This window comes from Hippocampus bargibanti, linkage group LG12 (genome assembly GCF_051943395.1).
Source record: "Hippocampus bargibanti isolate YZ-2025 linkage group LG12, ASM5194339v1, whole genome shotgun sequence".
Lineage (NCBI taxonomy): Eukaryota > Metazoa > Chordata > Actinopteri > Syngnathiformes > Syngnathidae > Hippocampus > Hippocampus bargibanti.
Genome location: NC_142745.1, coordinates 5,168,090 through 5,185,772, shown reverse-complemented (window position 1 = coordinate 5,185,772; position 17,683 = coordinate 5,168,090). Strand labels below are relative to the sequence as shown.

General features: G+C 41.3%; 2 protein-coding genes and 1 pseudogene across 2 annotated transcripts in view; 2 read left to right on the top strand and 1 right to left on the bottom strand.

Moving 5' to 3' along the window:
- Positions 1-248: 248 nt before the first annotated feature.
- On the bottom strand, positions 249-6,578 carry LOC148890099 (ninjurin-1-like). The gene is made up of 3 exons (XM_089010650.1): positions 6,384-6,578; positions 2,416-2,653; positions 249-1,270 (listed from the first exon to the last, which is right to left on the bottom strand). Exons 1-3 carry the CDS (start codon positions 6,438-6,440, stop codon positions 1,122-1,124), a joined length of 444 nt encoding a protein of 147 aa, XP_088866776.1. The 5' UTR covers positions 6,441-6,578; the 3' UTR covers positions 249-1,121.
- A 1,427-nt stretch (positions 6,579-8,005) lies between these two features.
- wnk2 (WNK lysine deficient protein kinase 2) overlaps positions 8,006-17,683 on the top strand; it is a 30,490-nt gene continuing 20,812 nt past the window's right edge. Inside the window, 5 exon segments of the mRNA XM_089010490.1 lie at positions 8,006-8,735; positions 8,738-9,465; positions 15,862-16,034; positions 16,114-16,334; positions 16,978-17,135. Coding sequence (XP_088866616.1) covers positions 8,696-8,735; positions 8,738-9,465; positions 15,862-16,034; positions 16,114-16,334; positions 16,978-17,135 — 1,320 coding nt within the window. The 5' untranslated portion in view covers positions 8,006-8,695.
- LOC148890098 (5S ribosomal RNA) lies at positions 10,742-10,860 on the top strand (annotated as a pseudogene).

Sequence of the window (17,683 nt, the reverse complement as noted above, 5' to 3'; positions counted from 1 at the left end):
ATGAAACATCAAAACATCCAGTGATAAACAGTATTACAAAATATGTGTGTTTGTATGATACGGCAGTTGTCACAACAACATGAGCGTGATATTAAAGGACAACCAACGTCACTTTTTTGTTTCCTAACTGACATAAGAAAAACGTTTTATAGCATCTAAAATACCCAAAACACGCAGTATGATATTTTTAGTCAAATGCAAAACACCAATAAAAATGAATTAAAGTGTCCAAAATCTGCACAAAAATGGAGCTGCGAATTGGGCATTTTCAGAAAGTCCCGCCCCCAGTTCGTGACGTCACACCAAGACATCTTGCATTGCTGGAGAATCAAAACAATGGCTTCAGATTCGGAGAATATGCTTTCTTGTTACACATCCAGTTATGGATATGATTCAAATAGTTCTGAAGAGGAAAGCATACATGTTTGCAATCGATTAAAGAATTTATTCCGTGCCATTTTGAGGCAACATTGGGGGGAAATGTCTCACCCAAAAAGAGGCACAAAATGGCGACCTCTTGTAGTGTATTGCGTTTCCACAGGCTGATAAATTCCTTACATGGAGCTTGGACGCCCTCTTCTGGCGCAACACAAGGTTTTCAAACCAAACAAGCATTGACGTGATGGAAGGACTGCTACAATGTTTCCTTTTTTTTTCGGTCAGGGGCGTTCCTTCAGTGACGTCGCGTGCGGACTCATCACCAACTCAAAAACAAGGCTTCCGGAATATTCAGCACGAGTCTTAAAACGTAAAATATAGCTATATGCGGTGGAATCTTTGTAAAATACGCTCACTAGAAGTCATTTGAAGCCATTTTGTAAATTATGGACACAACTTGTCCGGAGACGTCGGTAGTCCTTTAAAATTAGCATACATGTATGTAATAATGAAAAGGTAACAACAACAAAACGCAATACTGACCACAGTTAAAAAAAAGTAACACAGTCATCATAAAGTGGATTAAGTTCATTTGACCAAGCGTACATTTTCTCCCCTCGAGCCCGCGAGGTCGAATTCCAGGACAAACGCTGTGTGTGCATTTGCCAAACACTTTGTTGGCAGAGTACATTAGTTGTCTGTGAGTTCCGAGTCAATCCACTTGGCAGATGGGTGACGGGTGGTCATTGTTTCAGGTCATTGTTGGGCCGCTGGACGCCGAAAGCTGTGATGAAAACGTTGACCACGACGATAACAAATACAAAGGCTGTGCTCAAGTTCTCCAAGATGTTCAATCTGTAGTGCATGCGTTCGTCATTCAGGTTCCATTTCACTGCAAGAGATAAATTGCAGCATTATCATCAGCGCGACTGTCTTTGTCCGCTAGAGGGCAGTAGAGAGCCGCCTACCAGATCAACGGTCGTTATTATTATTGTGGACGATACCGTTTATAACTCAGCGTTTCCCTTAGGATTAATTGTTCCTTTGCTCTTCTTTCTTTCATATTTTTGTATGGTTTTTCATACTGGTTCCAATTTTAAACTTTCTTTTTTTTAATGTCATGAGCCGGCATCATGCACAAGTAGTTTCAAATGGTTGACAGGCACTTAGTTCTTTCCGTTATGCCACTCTAAATTTAGCTACTTTCCACAATAAGAGCATGAATGTACTGTGAGGATAAGATTACGACACCATTTGACAGGAAGGCTGCGACTTTCAAACACCAAAGGATCCAAATGTTACCTATTAACTCATTCACTCCCAGACGTGCAAAAATGTGTCCACTTCAGTGCCAGGGTTTTTGTCATTGTCACTTGAATTCCAGGACCCGCAGAATATTGAATTTAAGGACTACATAAACATTCAATACAGTGATAGAAACCTTAGAATATCTTCGAGAAAAAAAGTTTGTTCCTAAATCATATGGGTCTGTAGTTATATGAGCTTGAAATAAGGGCGGCTGTCCAAAATTCAAGGCTATACATACATATTGGTTTATATATGGCTTGAAGAACAGCGGAAGCGGGAAAAAAGTGCTAACATGGGAAAAAGGGGGAATGCTGCCCCTTGTGGAAGGGAAATAACATTGCCAGAGGTCTCACCAGCGCTTTATCGGCACCCCCCGCAAGAAAAAATAAAACCCGAACAAATTTGGAAATGGCGCTCTATGGCATGTTTTTCAATTCCCGAATAAATTCAAGGATGGCGGTGAATGAGTTAAAATGCAGCCAACATGTTGAAGAATACATGCATGTGCTTTTCTCTCGTATAGCGTTTATACAATCCCCTCATTCTTTTTTTTTCCCATTGTCAGATACTTTCAATCAACTCCGTATCAGATGGCTTTAAAAGATCCCCTGTGTGAAACCAACCGAGCTGTGTGTCAGATTACCTTGGTGAAAACAAAGGAGGTTCTTGAAAGGGATCTGCTTGTTATGACAGCAACAGACAAAACATTGTGGACCAAAAAAAACTTACCAATGAAAATGAGTAGAATTCCCACTAAGATTTGCAAGGTGAGTGAGACGCTGATGAGAATGATGAGTGGCGTGTAAAAGGAGAAGACTGGGCCTTGCTCCAGTACGGCCTTCAGTTGCGAGGCATTGGCCATCAGAAGAGCAACATCCAACATGCTCTGTGCCATGCTCTTCTTGTTGGCATAGTGGTTCATGTTTAAGGGTCGCCTTGGCCTCAGCGGGTGGTCCTGAAGTGGAATCTGCAACACAAAGACCACGTACATGGGCACTGTAGAAATTCAGCTCTACGGATCACAGTAATGCACCTTGCCATAGAAAGGCTGCACACTGCTCTATCAATGAGAGACAACAAATAAAAGTCCAACAGAGTGTATTCGGGGTTTATGGGAAAATCGATTTGAATCAGAAAATAAGCCGTCAATTAACTCAACGAAATCATGTCATTGCATTTTAAAAATATAATTGAATTGTTTATGTGCATATATCTTTACAGTAGGCAATATACCAGGGCTGTCAGACTCTTTTTTTTTTTTTTTTGTCACGGGCCACATTGTGGTTAGGTTCCTCTTGAGGGCCGTTATGAGTTTGGGCAACATCTCCACATATTACATATAGAACACACAAAAAAATTAATGAACGAGTTTTCAAATCTGAAGTTAAGAGTAATTACTGCCATTGTGGTTTACATACGATTATTTGAAATTTTGGGTTCGGACGTTAGCAAGCATCATGGCACTTGACATGCTCGATTTGCTTTTGTGGACCGAACTAAATGATGCGGCGGACCAGATTTGGCCCCCGGGCCTCGACTTTGACACCTGTGCCGCAGTATACTGTATAATGTATGTAGGGACTTTATATAGGTATTCAAACACAATCATAATATGTATTGGCTTGTTTAAAGTTCTTTCTTTTAATTTCATGAGCTTGAATAGTTTTGCCAACTATGCTTAATTTCTAACTGAATAATCGGATTTCGATGGTGCAATGTTTCAAAATCCCAAGTAGGAAATACTTTCATATCCTTATGGGGGAATTTGGGCTTTTTTTTTACAAGATGGAATTTCCTATGAGCCATCAAAATGTGTTTCTTGGCACAAATCGTGAGTTTTACTTTGAGAAAACCAATGCACTCCTACGCTGCCCATCACGTGCGAATGGTGAGTGTGTCACAATTTGGTCTGCGGGCATTGCACAACCATGTTCATCCCATTTTGATGTTTATCAAGAACCCTGTTGGAAGTCAAAATGCTTAGTAGCTGAAACCAAAACTTGGTAAAATTATCATGACCTAAAGGATAACAGTTCTGCTTTCCTTGCAAAGGTCAAATCATGTTGTAAAAGCAGCACCCTTTTTTTTAGACTTTAAAGGACAACCGACGTCACTTTTTTGTTTCTAAACTGACATCAGAAAAACGTTTTATAGCATCTAAAATACCCAAAACACGCAGTATGATATTTTTATTCAAATGCAAAACACCAATGAAAATGACTTAAAGTGTCCAAAATCTGCAAAAATTTTTAGCTGCGAATTGGGCATTTTCATAAAGTCCCGCCCCCAGTTCGTGACGTCACGCCAAGACGTCTTGCATTGCTCGTGAATCAAAACAATGGCTTCAGATTCGGAGAATATGCTTTTTTGTTCCACATCCACTTATGAATATGATTCAAATAGTTCTGAAGAGGAAAGCATACATGTTTGCAATTGATTAAACAATTTATTCCATGCCATTTTGAGGCAACATTGAGGAGAAACGGATCACCAGAAAAGAGGCACAAAATGGCGACCTCCTATGGCCACATCCGTTTCCACAGGCTGATATATTCCTTATATGGAGCTTGGACACCCTCTTCTGGCAGCTTTTGGGTGCAACACAAGGTTTTCAGACCAAACAATACAGCAAAATACATTGACGTGATGGAAGGACTGCTACAATGTGTGTTTTTTTTTTCCGGTCAGGGGCGTTCCTTTAGTGACGTCACGTTCGGACTTGTCACTAACTCAAAAACAAGACTTCCTGAATATCCAGATCGAATTTTAAAACGTAAAATAAAGCTATATGTGGTGGAATCTTTTTAAAATACGCTCAGTAGAAGTCATTTGAAGCCATTTTACAAATTATGGACACAACTTGTCCGGAGACGTCGGTTGTCCTTTAATGGGTTATTTTAATACCCAGGGGGGCTCCACCCAGAGACATCAAGAATAATCCAACCACGTGAATAACGCACGAACGACGCTGAACAAACTCGGATGTTTAACATCTTTGAGAAATAACAGTAAATGCAAATCAAATGGGGCATTAAGTCCATTTTGACGAGTTGCCTTATTGAAAAGGGCTGGTCATTCCAGTCAGGAAGAAGCCATACGCAGACTTCCTTTTGTATGCCCGTAAACTTACATAAGAGGAAGCCCAGGTCACTCGCCACAGGACACAAGTTCTACATATGAGTGGTCAAGGTTTCATCTAGACCGAGCACTCACAGTTTCAACAAGGACTCGCCTTGTACTACGACTGACAACGCTAAGTTGTGGACCAGAATGCCACAATCGTGACACTATATCCTTTTCACTTCCTCCTCTCATTCGTCTTTGCACCCCCCCCCCCCCCCTGCTCCGTTACCCCCGCTTTACTGTAGCCTTCCGAGTGAGCCTTTCTCACGAACTTGGACTGGGTTCTTCCTGTGAGCTTGTAAAAAAAAAACTCTGGGGCATTGTGAGGGATTTCAGCTCCCGTAACTCTAAGTTGTACTTTTTGAAAGTTATGGTCATTTGAATTCATCAAGTTTCTTTTAAAAACTGGAATTTCCAGCTCGAATACATTCAAATATTGACATAGTTCAATATCATAGCAACGCCCAAATAGGGAGGAACCTCTGTCGTCTATCTAATTCTAGATTTACAGGAGAATTACATCCTAAATTTACACTCGCATGACACCATGCTAAATTCAGGCAGTTATGGGAGATTACGAAGCAGTTGAAGACAAAATGTCATGATGACAGATAGATCAATTTAGCTGCCAAAGACAAGATGATCAGTGGGTATAGGTGGAAATCAGTAATTAAAAAATGAATGTACACAGCTGTGTATATGAAAAGACTCACATCAAAGGAAACAGTTTCTCTAAATGCACATTGTCAAAAGTAATGGTATATACATGATTTGTTTTTTTTTTTCCTATACACTAGTTAACTTATTTTTTACACTTTTTAAGCATATATAAGAGCTTTTAATTGGCCCCAAGCTAACGGAGGGTAAAGTACTTTTACTTGTATATTTACTGGAATGTTGTTCTCTGGGAATGCACATGACTTAAACATCTTTTTTTTTATAAATTCTTCACCGACCCCACTTTGATATCCGCTGAGTAATATAATGCCTGTAAGATCATCACATGGGTGAGATCAGACCAATCTGATCGGCTTTTCCAGTCACTATTGATGACATCATAGTTACGTCACTTTTGCCCATTACCTCACCTGCATGTTGGAGTTGATCAGCTTTCACAGATTGATTTAACTAATTTATCAGTGCCGTTTATACACGTGGATACGTCACACGACCTATTGAAGTCAGTTGTAAAGGAGAAATTGTTAGTACAAAAAGTAAACCGTAAACACATTAGCTACCATTTAATAAAAGGCTGAATCCTTCACATCGGTGAAAATATTTTTTTTTCATAATTTGAATGCTGTCAGCAGGTCAAGCGAACCCCTCTGCTGACTTACAGCATGTCGTGAAACTGAAACCACTCAGAACCGGGATGTTCTCTAAGTCAAATGTTAACACATTAAATCGTGAATGGTGGGGGTAGATTTGGTTCGATCTAAACTGGCGAGCGTTTATTTATTTTAGGTTTCCAGCCTCTGCGGAGCCCCACCGGTTTATCACTACTGCGGCTGAGCCCGTCACAAGTAGAGTAAGGGGGGTGGGGGTGTCGGTCCAGTCGAACGGTACCGCCTTACCTCCGCGTTGCCGTTCCGGTCTGCATCTCCGTTCATCTCAAAGTCTCCCGTTGCCATCTCCGATAAATAACGATCTACCTTTCCAGCACTGAGAGGAGGTGGATTAATCCGGGAATGTTGCAACAGCCTCGGTGGTCGAGCGTGTGTGTGTGTCGGGGGCCACGGTCACAGTCCGTGGAATTACTACCCTGTGACGTCAGAAGGGGGGGAAGTAAAGCCAACACTCCCACCCGCCTCTTCCCAGACACGAGGGCAGGCTAACGACGACTACACTCACTAGTTTACTTGTCGTGCTTGGGGGTTTTCTCATTTTTAATCCACCACATTAGGAAAAAATGATGAAAATATAAAATGAGTCATGTTTCCGTTGATGAAAGTGAGAAGCAGACGAACTTGACTTGTTTCCTGTATTCGGTAATTTTCTGCCATCTTGTGTACAAAAGTAGTATTGCAGGCTGGTCGTCACTTTCATATGCTGTATCACGCTTTGTCATTTGTGAGGAGAAAGGTAATAATAATAATAATAATAATAATAATAATAATAATACATTACATTTATAAGCGCCTTTCAAAACTCTCAATTTTCTGAACAATTTGTACTGTAACGGATGCTCTTAGGTTTATCCTGGCTGGGCAAAAGACAAACAACGCATTTACACTTGAATTAATCTTACATTTTGAGTCAAGTAACTTGGCCTCCATGTTTTAGGAATATGGGAGGAAGTTGAAAAACTCACCCTTTCAAAGGGAAAATCTGTAAATAACACACGGAGCTCAGATTCAAGATTTGAACCTCACACATCGAAATGAATTGGAACACGAGTGTAAAACTCGAGACTCAGGGGCAAGTTGTGAACCACAACATCGTTTTTGGTGGTCCTCAAAGAAAATAGTGTTTCAAATTCACGTTTCTTTCAAATTGTCTTCAATCACAACAACAGTGAGATTTGAGATCTTGCAATAGTTTATATGAATGTTACAGAGACAGTGTGCTAGCTCTGGCCAGTCGGCTATTGTCATTCGGTGGCTTGAGATCAAAGCAGTTTTTCGAAAACTGTGATTGGCTAGTCACTAGCCAATCATAGTTTGCGAAAACATTGAAGTTGACCAGCACCATCAAGAAGGCGTTGGTACCTCTTTTGGGTTGCCAATGCAAACTCTGACTGAAAGGAACAGTTTCATTGATATTGATTTTTATGCTCCAGGGCCTGCAAAACAGATTGTGAATGCGTCCAGGTAGATTTCTGACCCTGGTGACAAATGATGGCTGAAATGTAATTGGTTAAATGCTTAAATACAAAAAGTAAAGTAGTAAAGGGGAAAGTAATGAAAAAGAGCTGAAAGACAATTGGGAATTATTTAATAGGAATTCATGGACGAAATATAATTAACGTTTCAAGTTCGTGATTCAGATATTTTTAGGCCAACAGAGAAGGCTTTGAAGGCCTTGACGGTCCTACACTGGTAAAAATATGGTACCTACCTGTATATTCACTTTGGACACGTTTTCCACGTGGGTGGCGCCATTGGGTGGAGAGAGAGAGAGAGAGAGAGAGAGAGAGAGAGAGAGAGAGAGAGAGAGAGAGAGAGAGAGAGAGAGAGAGAGAGAGAGAGAGAGAGAGAGAGAGAGAGAGAGAGAGAGAGAGAGAGAGGGGTTTGCCTCATTTCCCCAAGCATGATCGAGCACCCATACGGCAATACGGCCGTCGTCCAGTTGAGATGGAGGGAGTCGCCTAAAACCTGGATTGGATTCCTCGCAGTTGGGCGTGGGCTTTTGTGACATCAAATTGTCCTTCTTATCGATGAAAAATAGAACCGCGAGCTGTCTCGAGTTGGGAATGATTGGGAAACGTGTCGCAGTGAGCATCATCTGATCCACGCTCCTATTTTATCCACTCCAGGGTGTCACTCTTGGGAGAAAAGTGCTTGTGGTCGCCGGAGGGAAGACTACTGAGCTCGTGCTATTTCCACCCGGATGCCGGCGCTTTATTTGCAGGCGTGTCGCTCACTGAGTGAGCATGGCATCTGCGCTCTTGGCTCGCCTCGTGATAAACGCAAGGATTAACTACCACACACCAGCAGGTCATTTACCCTTCAAATCCATTTTTTAAACGTTCTCAATTGTTTTCATTGTCGCTGAATGGCATCAAGTGTATTCATGCTTGCAAAGCGGTTGCAACAAAGTGCACGCTTAGGTAAACTTGCACGGATCCCAGATGGACGTTTTTAGGGGGTGGGGTGTGTAGGGTGTGCTCTCGATCCTCAACAATCACGAGGTCGTACATTGGGAGCTTCCGAACTGCGTCACTTGCATGCGAGGGCAGCTGCAGGTAGGCAAACCAGCACTGGAAAGGGAGGACCGCTCCTCATCCGCATCCTCCGCACACGATGCCGAGGGACTAACACGTTAGCAGGGATGCACGCGGCGGAGGATTCGAACAAAGATCCCCCACTTGGATCAACGTTTTCATCGGCGCCCGATTTGGACGCAGACATTAACGCCAATGCATCCAGGCCCATTTATGAAAACGGCGCGGATGACAATGTCAACGTTCCGAACACAGCACCGCGAGGGGCCAGCGACCCCAGCGCATATCCCTCCTCGGACTACCGCGGACGGGTCCGCCAGAGGTTCATTCGACGGAGTTTGTGGCTGTCGGAGCACGAAGAGCAGACGTCGGACACGGCGGAGTGTGCCAACAGTACGCCGGTGCTTAACATCGACCTGCGTTCCATCGTCGACCGGACTCGGAACCGGACTTTACACGCCACCCGTGTGGGCCAACAGCAGAAGTCGAAGCCGGAGAGTCAGGTGGACGCGAAGGACGACGACGCGGGGGGCTGCGTGGAGAAACCTGACGCGTGCCAGAGCGAGGTCAAAGAAGAGGGCGTGTCACAAGACGTCACGGGCAAAGCAGGAAGTGATGAGAACGAAGAGGAACCCGGGATGAAGGCTGTTTCCACATCACCGGGGGGTCGCTTTCTCAAGTTCGACATTGAGTTGGGCAGAGGCTCCTTCAAGACGGTCTACAAGGGGCTTGACACTGATACTTGGGTCGAAGTAGCATGGTGCGAACTCCAGGTAGGTGTCATGAAACTGGCGACGTCACAACTTCCATCATTTGTCATGAAACCCATTCATAAGTTCCAAAAGCGGTTTCAAAAGACACTAATCACATGTATTGGATTTTCACCAAACGAATCACCAAAATCAATCACAAAAAAAAATCATTATTCACTGTCTTGTATATTTACGTGTATACTCGCCCATGCCACAGATAGCAAAAATCCACATATGTTTAGCTTATTGAAATTCAATGGCAAATAATTGTTATTTTCCCCCCAAAAAACATTGAACAAAACATCTGTGTTTTGCATGCTAACAATATCACCTTCTCTGGCATAAAAAAAACATGAAGAGAACCACTCAAGCAGGTGGATGGAGAGTTTTGCTAAAATGTTGGCTAATGCTAATGGAGTTGTAAACAAATCCACACACTTGAAGGAAATAGATACATTTATTTATATTTCTAACCTAACACACTTAAGAATCAGAAAGCCTTTCGTCCCATAATGGGCAAATTTGCAATCTACAGCAGCAAAATTGAAAGGTGTGATGGGGGTTGAAAGATAAAACAAAGTATTTTATGCACAAAAGAAAATGGCAGAAGAAAAAAATGCACAAGTGCACAAAAAAGTTTCATAAAAAGAACTGCACATAGTGCAAAATATAAAAATATAGTATAAAAAGCCTATTGGATATACTATATGTAACTGTATTGACTCGACCTAAGATGGCTGTGCTATTTACAATGCACGAGTCCATGTTTTTTTTTTTTGTGTTTACTAGCTTTGTTGGTGGCCTGTTTTAAACATCGCCGCCTTAAAGGATAACAGTTGTTTTCTCAAAGTTGGTTAAGAGTAACCTATGCTCAAAGTGAGTTAAAGGTTCTATGCAAGCACATTTTCTCAGCATTTTTTGAATGTAAACAACCCATCCTGGACTGGTTGGCACTCAGTGCAAAAAAACTTGATGGGAAATGAACCTTATGCTGCCTACACTAACGTTAGGCAAATGTACATTTACACAATTGGTGATCAAATCTTGTACCTCGTTGTTGAATTAATACAACTTCAATAGTGTCAGATAAAATTCTGTCTAGGTATGAATGTGAGGATGATTAAGTGATTGGTGAAAGGGCGCCGTCAGCTTTTCGCCTGAATCTATTGTGATTGCATCCAGTTGCCCCAGAATTCTGTGGGGGAAAAATATACCTATAAATTAATTAATTAAAGATATTTATTTTCTCGTAATTCCAACAACCTGAAACATCCATTTATGACCGCTATACGTACAGTATTTTGGCCATACTACCCTGAGAACGCCCGATCTCGTCTGATCTCGGAAGCTAAGCAGGGTCGGGCCTGGTTAGTACTTGGATGGGAGACCGCTTGGGAATACCAGGTGCTGTACATTGGCAGTGGGTAGGTCCTATAGACCTACACGGGTGTAAAGACGACCCCGCCATCCACGAGTCTCCGGAGCTTCGAAGGCGGTCTGGTGGTGAGATCCGCCACCTTTCCGGCAGCTCCTGCGACCATACTGACCCCAAATTGTATCAGCTCAGCTATTCCTTTGGTCCAGTCAGCGTGGTGGAGAGGGGGAGCAAGCTGCATAGGCGACAACCTGCTCTCCATAATACACCGCCCAGGCACACTGTCATCCATGGTCAGCCATGACCGATGGAGGCCGACGACGTACAGTATTTTGGCCATAGTTAAGTTTACTAATCTGCGTATTCAATGATATAATCTAATGATCGGTTTAAATGCCATCCATGTGATGAGCAGATTAGCCTAGATCTCAGATGCCCTTTCAGAACTCCAAATATTGGAGACATGTTTGATGAGGGATTGTATTTAATGTAGTTGACAAATTATTACGATTATTATTCCAATTCCAATTCCAATCATAGTACAAAGATAGTCCAAACATACAAAAAAAAGAGAGATATTTAAATGTTTGACTTCAACTTCAAAAAATTGGGGCATTTTCGATTGGTTAAAAAGATGGGACAAAATTTACCCTGTATTTTATACATTTTTATATCATTTCAAATCATGTACGGCGTACTACAACTTTTATACAGGAAAAAGAATTGAAATAGGAAGTCTGTGCCAAATCCTTGCTTGCTCGTACAAGCTGGGAACACCTCACGACGTCAGTATGTGGATGATCTATAGTTATGTCAAAACCCAAACTGTTCAATAGTGTAACATCACAGGTTATTTAAGAGTGTTGTGAAGACAGTCTTAAAAATCAAAACATCTGAACAATTCCCTTTTTTTCTTCCTATTCAAATGAAATATATGCTGTATTTAATATCGAAGTACCAGTAATACATTCTAATCTTTTTTTATTGAAGGGATTAAAAATGATCCTGAAGAATGCTTATGTATTTTCTACCATCTGTCAAAAAAAAAGAACTGCAAACAATGGAAGGCCACGGGGGTTAAACATGTGCAATGTGCGACAGGGAAGACACGCTCTTCTGCATCAAGAATGGCCGTGCGTGCCCATATTTATGTTGTCTGAGCAACGTCTTAGGGGAGCTCAAGTGATGATTCAATCCTTCTGTGCCTGGAGACCATGCCTTGCCCTTTAGCGCTTCCTTTCCTACGCACCTCTTTTAAAGCAAGGAACGCTTGCGTCGCTGTTGTATAAGTCACAGCATGAGATAGCAGAAAATAGCCGGCTCACGTGAATACGGACTTTTTAAGGAGGGGCGTTCTGCTGAATACCACAAAAAAATACAGAAGAAGATGAATGAAACAAATTAGGCTACGATTCAATGAAATCCCAGTGCCCTTTTTGAGCATTCTGCTTCTCCACTCTGCATTTGATTGATCAGGCTGCGCTGAATTCTCAACATCAGTTCACTTACATCCCCGAGTGGTGCAACACACTTGTGCCTTGGGAGTAAATCGCGCTGATGCAGCCCTCTGCATCAAAGGGAGGAGGGGAGAAAAGGGCGGATTCAGGAGATTCACTGTTGCAGTTTTATTTTATCATATTATTATTATTATTATTATTATTAATTTTGTAAATACGACTTACGGAGTGATACATTGACATGCTTGAGAATTCAGTTTTCTTATTTGTCTATGTTTTAATCATAATCGGCAAGACGTGACCTTGAGATTTAGTCCGTTTGCCTCACAGTTCTGAGGTTCATATGAAAAAGGTGAAATGCAAAGTACTGCGTCAGTTTTCTGTTTCGTGTTGGCGATCCTTAAAGGACAACCGACATCCTTTAACAATTTTACAAAGATTCCACGGCGTATAGCTATATTTTACGTTTTAAGACTCGCACTGTCTTAAAGTCTTGTTTTTGAGTTGGTGTCGAGTCCTCACCCTACGTCACTGAAGGAACGTCCCTGACTGAGAAATGACATACCTTGCATCACCTCAATGCATTTTGCGGTACTTTATTTGGTCTGAAAACGTGTTGATCCGTGTTGGAGGCGAAATTAGAAGGAAAACACATAAATAACGCAATGGTGAATCGTTGTATGTTACATGAGACAACTCTGATATTCGTTGACAAAAATTCCAAGCTGAAAAAGAAAACTATTTCCAACGCAGCTCTGCCGCCATTTTCTGCATTTTCTGTGACACTACACATCAGTCTTGATCCATCAAAATGACCCTGAAGACTTTCTTTAATCGATTGCAAACATTTATACTTTCCTCTTCAGAACTATTTGAACGCGCATTGTCCTTCCATCACTTCAATGTATTTTGCTGTACTTGTTTTGTCTGGGGACCTCGTGTTGCACCCAAAAGCCGCCAGAAGGCCAGAAGAGGGCGCCCAAGCGCCATATAAGGAATTTATCAGCCTGTGGAAACGGAGGTGGCCACAGGAGGTCACCATTTTCTGCCTCTTTTTTGGGTGAGAGATTTCCCCCCAATGTTGCCTCAAGAAAGCACAAATAAATTCTTTAATCGATTCCAAACATGTATGCTTTCCTCTTCAGAACTATTTGAATCATTCATAACTGGATGTGTAACAAGAAAGCATATTCTCCGAATCTGAAGCCATTGTTTTGATTCACTAGCCATGCAAGACGTCTTGGCGTGACGTCACGAACTGGGGGCGGGATTTTCTGCCCAATTCGCAGCTCAATTTTTTTGCAGATTTTAGACACTTTAAGTCATTTTTATTGGTGTTTTGCATTTGACTAAATATATCATACTGCGTGTTTTGTGTATTTTAGATGCTATAAAACGTTTTTCTGGTGTCAGCTAAAAAACAAAAAAGTGACGTCGGTTGTCCTTTAAGACAAAGCATTTCTGTCGCTCAGTGCTAGTTGAAAAAATGTTGTTTAACTTGAAGCCTTTGAATAACCTGTCGTCTGTCCCGGTAAATCCGTATCACTCTTGGAAGCATCTAGCGTGCTTGTGTTGAGTTTCCAGTGTGAGAAACAGCCAAGACAAAAAATAATAAAATAAAATAAAATAAAATACAAAGCCAAAGTTGTCAAATAATGATGATTTCACTGCTGTCTGAATGATACCCAAAACAAAACAGAATAAGGGAAGTAATACTAAAAGAGTAAGTTCACAGTGACCTTTACTTGGTATTACATACTTGATTCAAAGTGCAATCTTTTCCATCAGTAAAAGCATTCAATGCACGATGCGAATGTTTTCATTTATATTTTCTCAAATTAAAACAACTTTTCCCACTTCTAAGTATCAGGTATCTCACAATTTAAAATCAAATCTTGTTTGAATCACCCAAAAAGAGGCTCATCCGGAACAAGTCGAGTGGTGCACAGCAGGCGTAATCTGAGATGCATGAGGTTGCACGCCGCTCAGGTCACAATGGCCTCCTGAAATCCGACTCCTCGGCATCGGTCTGTAATCGATGCGCGCAGTGTAGCGATGTGAGGGTTACAAAGCAGTCTCATCATTGTGTTGAACAGTGCGTGTTTATGATGCGCTAACACAAGCCATAAAAAAAAAAAAATGTTGACCTTATTGACTATTTAGACAAGAATTCAAGGAAAGGCAGGGCACAGCATACAGAATCTACCATATTATCCGGTGTATAAGGCGCACCTAAAAGCCTTGATTTTCTTGAAAAAAATGACCCTTCACCTTATATGCAGATACGCCTGATATGTGAATTAATATTGTCAGCATCCACGACTCAATTTCCCCCCCACTGTCGAAGAAGTAGTGCATAACCCCAGCCTCTACTTTAGCGCCTTATAATGACTTATATTTGAAAAACTTGAACAAATTACATATTATATGTGCAAAACTTCTTTTCATTAATTGAAGGTGCGCCTTATAGTCCGGTGCGTCTTATATATGGAAAAGGTTTGCAAATACACCATTCATTGGGGGTGTGCCTTATACTCCGGTGCGCCTTATACACCGGAAAATACGATCCTTTAATCCTTTTTGTTATTTGATTTCAGATCCACTCGGTTGCAAGTGAGCATGTGCATGTAAAGCAAGGGTGTCACACTCATTTTTTGCCATGGCGGTTTTCTCTCATGGGCCGTTATAAATTTGAGGAAGCCATTAGAATGTTTAATCCCCTCCACATATTGTATTACATATAAACCGCACAACAAATGAATGAATAACTAATTTTCAAATTTGAAGTAAAAAAACAATGACTTATTGTGGTTTTCATGGAACATTTTGACATTTTGGTTCAGACTTTAGCAAGCATAATACAATTTCACGTTTGATTTGCTTTCGCGGGCCAAATAAAATGATGTGGCGGGCCAGATTTGGCCCCTGGGCCTTGACTTTGACACCATCATCGAAAGAAACCAAGTCATGCAAATGTGCATCTTTCCTTTATTTGCATACGTGGGTTGATATCAAAACCCAACATGTATGTCATACGTGCCTGGAAATATGGGTCCGGTATGTACGCCGTTGTTTTTGTTCAACACACAAAAAGAAATGGGCTGAAAAGAGCCCCCATGTTTTCCTTTACGCTAGAGACGTGTTCACTCTCAACATGAGTAGTTGCCATATTTCACTGTCACCTTCTGAAGTTTACTCAAGCGGGTTTTAAGAGCGGATTGAAGGTGCGTTTAATTTTAAACCTTTCAGCGACAGCCGTTACAGTGGACAACCTAGCATGCCATCAGGTTACAAAGTGCATGAAAGGGTTAAAGACGTCCTCCGATACTACATCACTGATACTGATCGTCCAATTGGCTGAATGTCAACATACAGTAAAGTCTCGTTATATCGATATTCAAGGGAGTCCGAAAAAATATCGATATAACCGGGACTATCGATATATCCGACCCTGTTTGCATGTAATTTTCTCCGTGCGTGCATAGAAATAGTATCGATATAACCGGGACTATCGATATATCCGATATCGATATAACGAGACTTTACTGTACTTGAAAAGTAATTGTCTTCAAAAACGTTCCAAAGGAGCGGAAACTGTCCAAGGTGGAGAGGCAGAGATTCAAGGAGGAGGCAGAGATGTTGAAGGCTCTTCAGCACCCCAACATTGTGAGATTTTATGACTTCTGGGAGTCGCCATTGAAAGGAAAGAAATGCATCGTTCTGGTGACGGAACTCATGACCTCAGGGACACTGAAAACGTGAGTGAAAAGGCTTCACTATGTAACTTAGCTCATCTCCCACATTTTACCCATGGTTGTATTCGATTTCCCCCTCAAGGTATTTGAAGCGCTTCAAGGTGATGAAGCCTAAAGTTCTTCGGAGCTGGTGCAGACAGATCCTGAAGGGTCTCCATTTCCTCCATACCAGGACGCCCCCGATCATCCACAGGGACCTCAAGTGTGACAACATCTTCATAACGGGCCCCACGGGCTCTGTCAAGATTGGCGATCTGGGCTTGGCAACTCTGAAGAGGGCTTCCTTCGCTAAAAGTGTTATTGGTTAGCCATTAATGTTGTGCTTTTTGTATTTTTAGTTTACTTGGCCAATTGCGATGTTTGGAAAACATATTCAAATAATCAGTAACTGATTGATTACTTGAAAAATATATAATAACTAAAATATTAAATTCAATTTCGCTTAATGTTTAGGCCACAAATGAAAGCAGTACATCCTTTAAAGGACAACAGACGCCTCAGGCAGGACAAGTTGTGTCCATAATTTGTCAAATCACTTCAAATGACTTCTACTGAGCTTACTTTACGAAGATTCCACCGCATATAGCTATATTTTACGTTACGTTACGTAGGGCAGCATTTGTCTTTCAATGCAGATTACTCTAGACCCATATACCTTAGGAATTAACTCATTTTTTTTTCGATGAAAGAAGAGAATCTAAGGGTTCTTACGCTGTACTGAAAGCTTATGTAGTCGTAAAACTCAATCTTCTGTGGGTCCTGGAATTTGAGTGAAAATGACAAAAACCCTGGTACTGGAGTGGACACACATTTGCACATCGTCTGGCAATGAATGAGTTATTTTCCAAAAATGGTGATTAGTTTCCTTCAGCTCAAAATTAAATTTTTAGCTTTACTCTTTCTTCACGAGACTCCATTCATAAATCACTTTGTGTCAATGGTCTAGGCACACCAGAGTTCATGGCCCCCGAGATGTATGAGGAGCACTACGATGAGGCTGTGGATGTTTACGCCTTTGGCATGTGCATGCTAGAGATGGCCACATCGGAATATCCCTACTCCGAATGTCAAAACGCAGCACAAATCTACCGCAAAGTCACCAGCGTGAGTCTCCGTTTAACTTTCTTAAATTACAAATGGTGATGATTTTTTTTCTTTTAAAATCAAGGTCAAGTGAAATGAAATATATTTCCGAATGCTGTACATATTTTTGTCACATTTCATTTTGGGGGGTGGGGGGGTGAAATTTGCCTTGCTATGATAGTCATTGAGACACCACTGCTCCTTTTAGTACAAATGTATCCGTCACAATCATATGGAACATCCCAAAATAATCTGTGGTCTTTAGAAAGAATTATTGTAGATCTACTAAAGGTTAGCGTAAGCTTTATTTGAGTTTACTCACTGTCTACTTCTTCTTAACATCATCAATCAACTATCTTTCACATTACTGCCACCTTCAGGCTATGACAGGCATGACAGTATGGACAAGACAATACAGTGAGACCTCAATTTACAAACTTAATTGGTTCCCAGACAGAGTGTGTAAGGCGAAAAGTGTGTATCTAAAAAAAAATTCCCATAGGAAACCATTAAAATGGGAATAATCCGTTCCCGGGTTTCCATAAAATATACTTTTCAACAAAATAAGC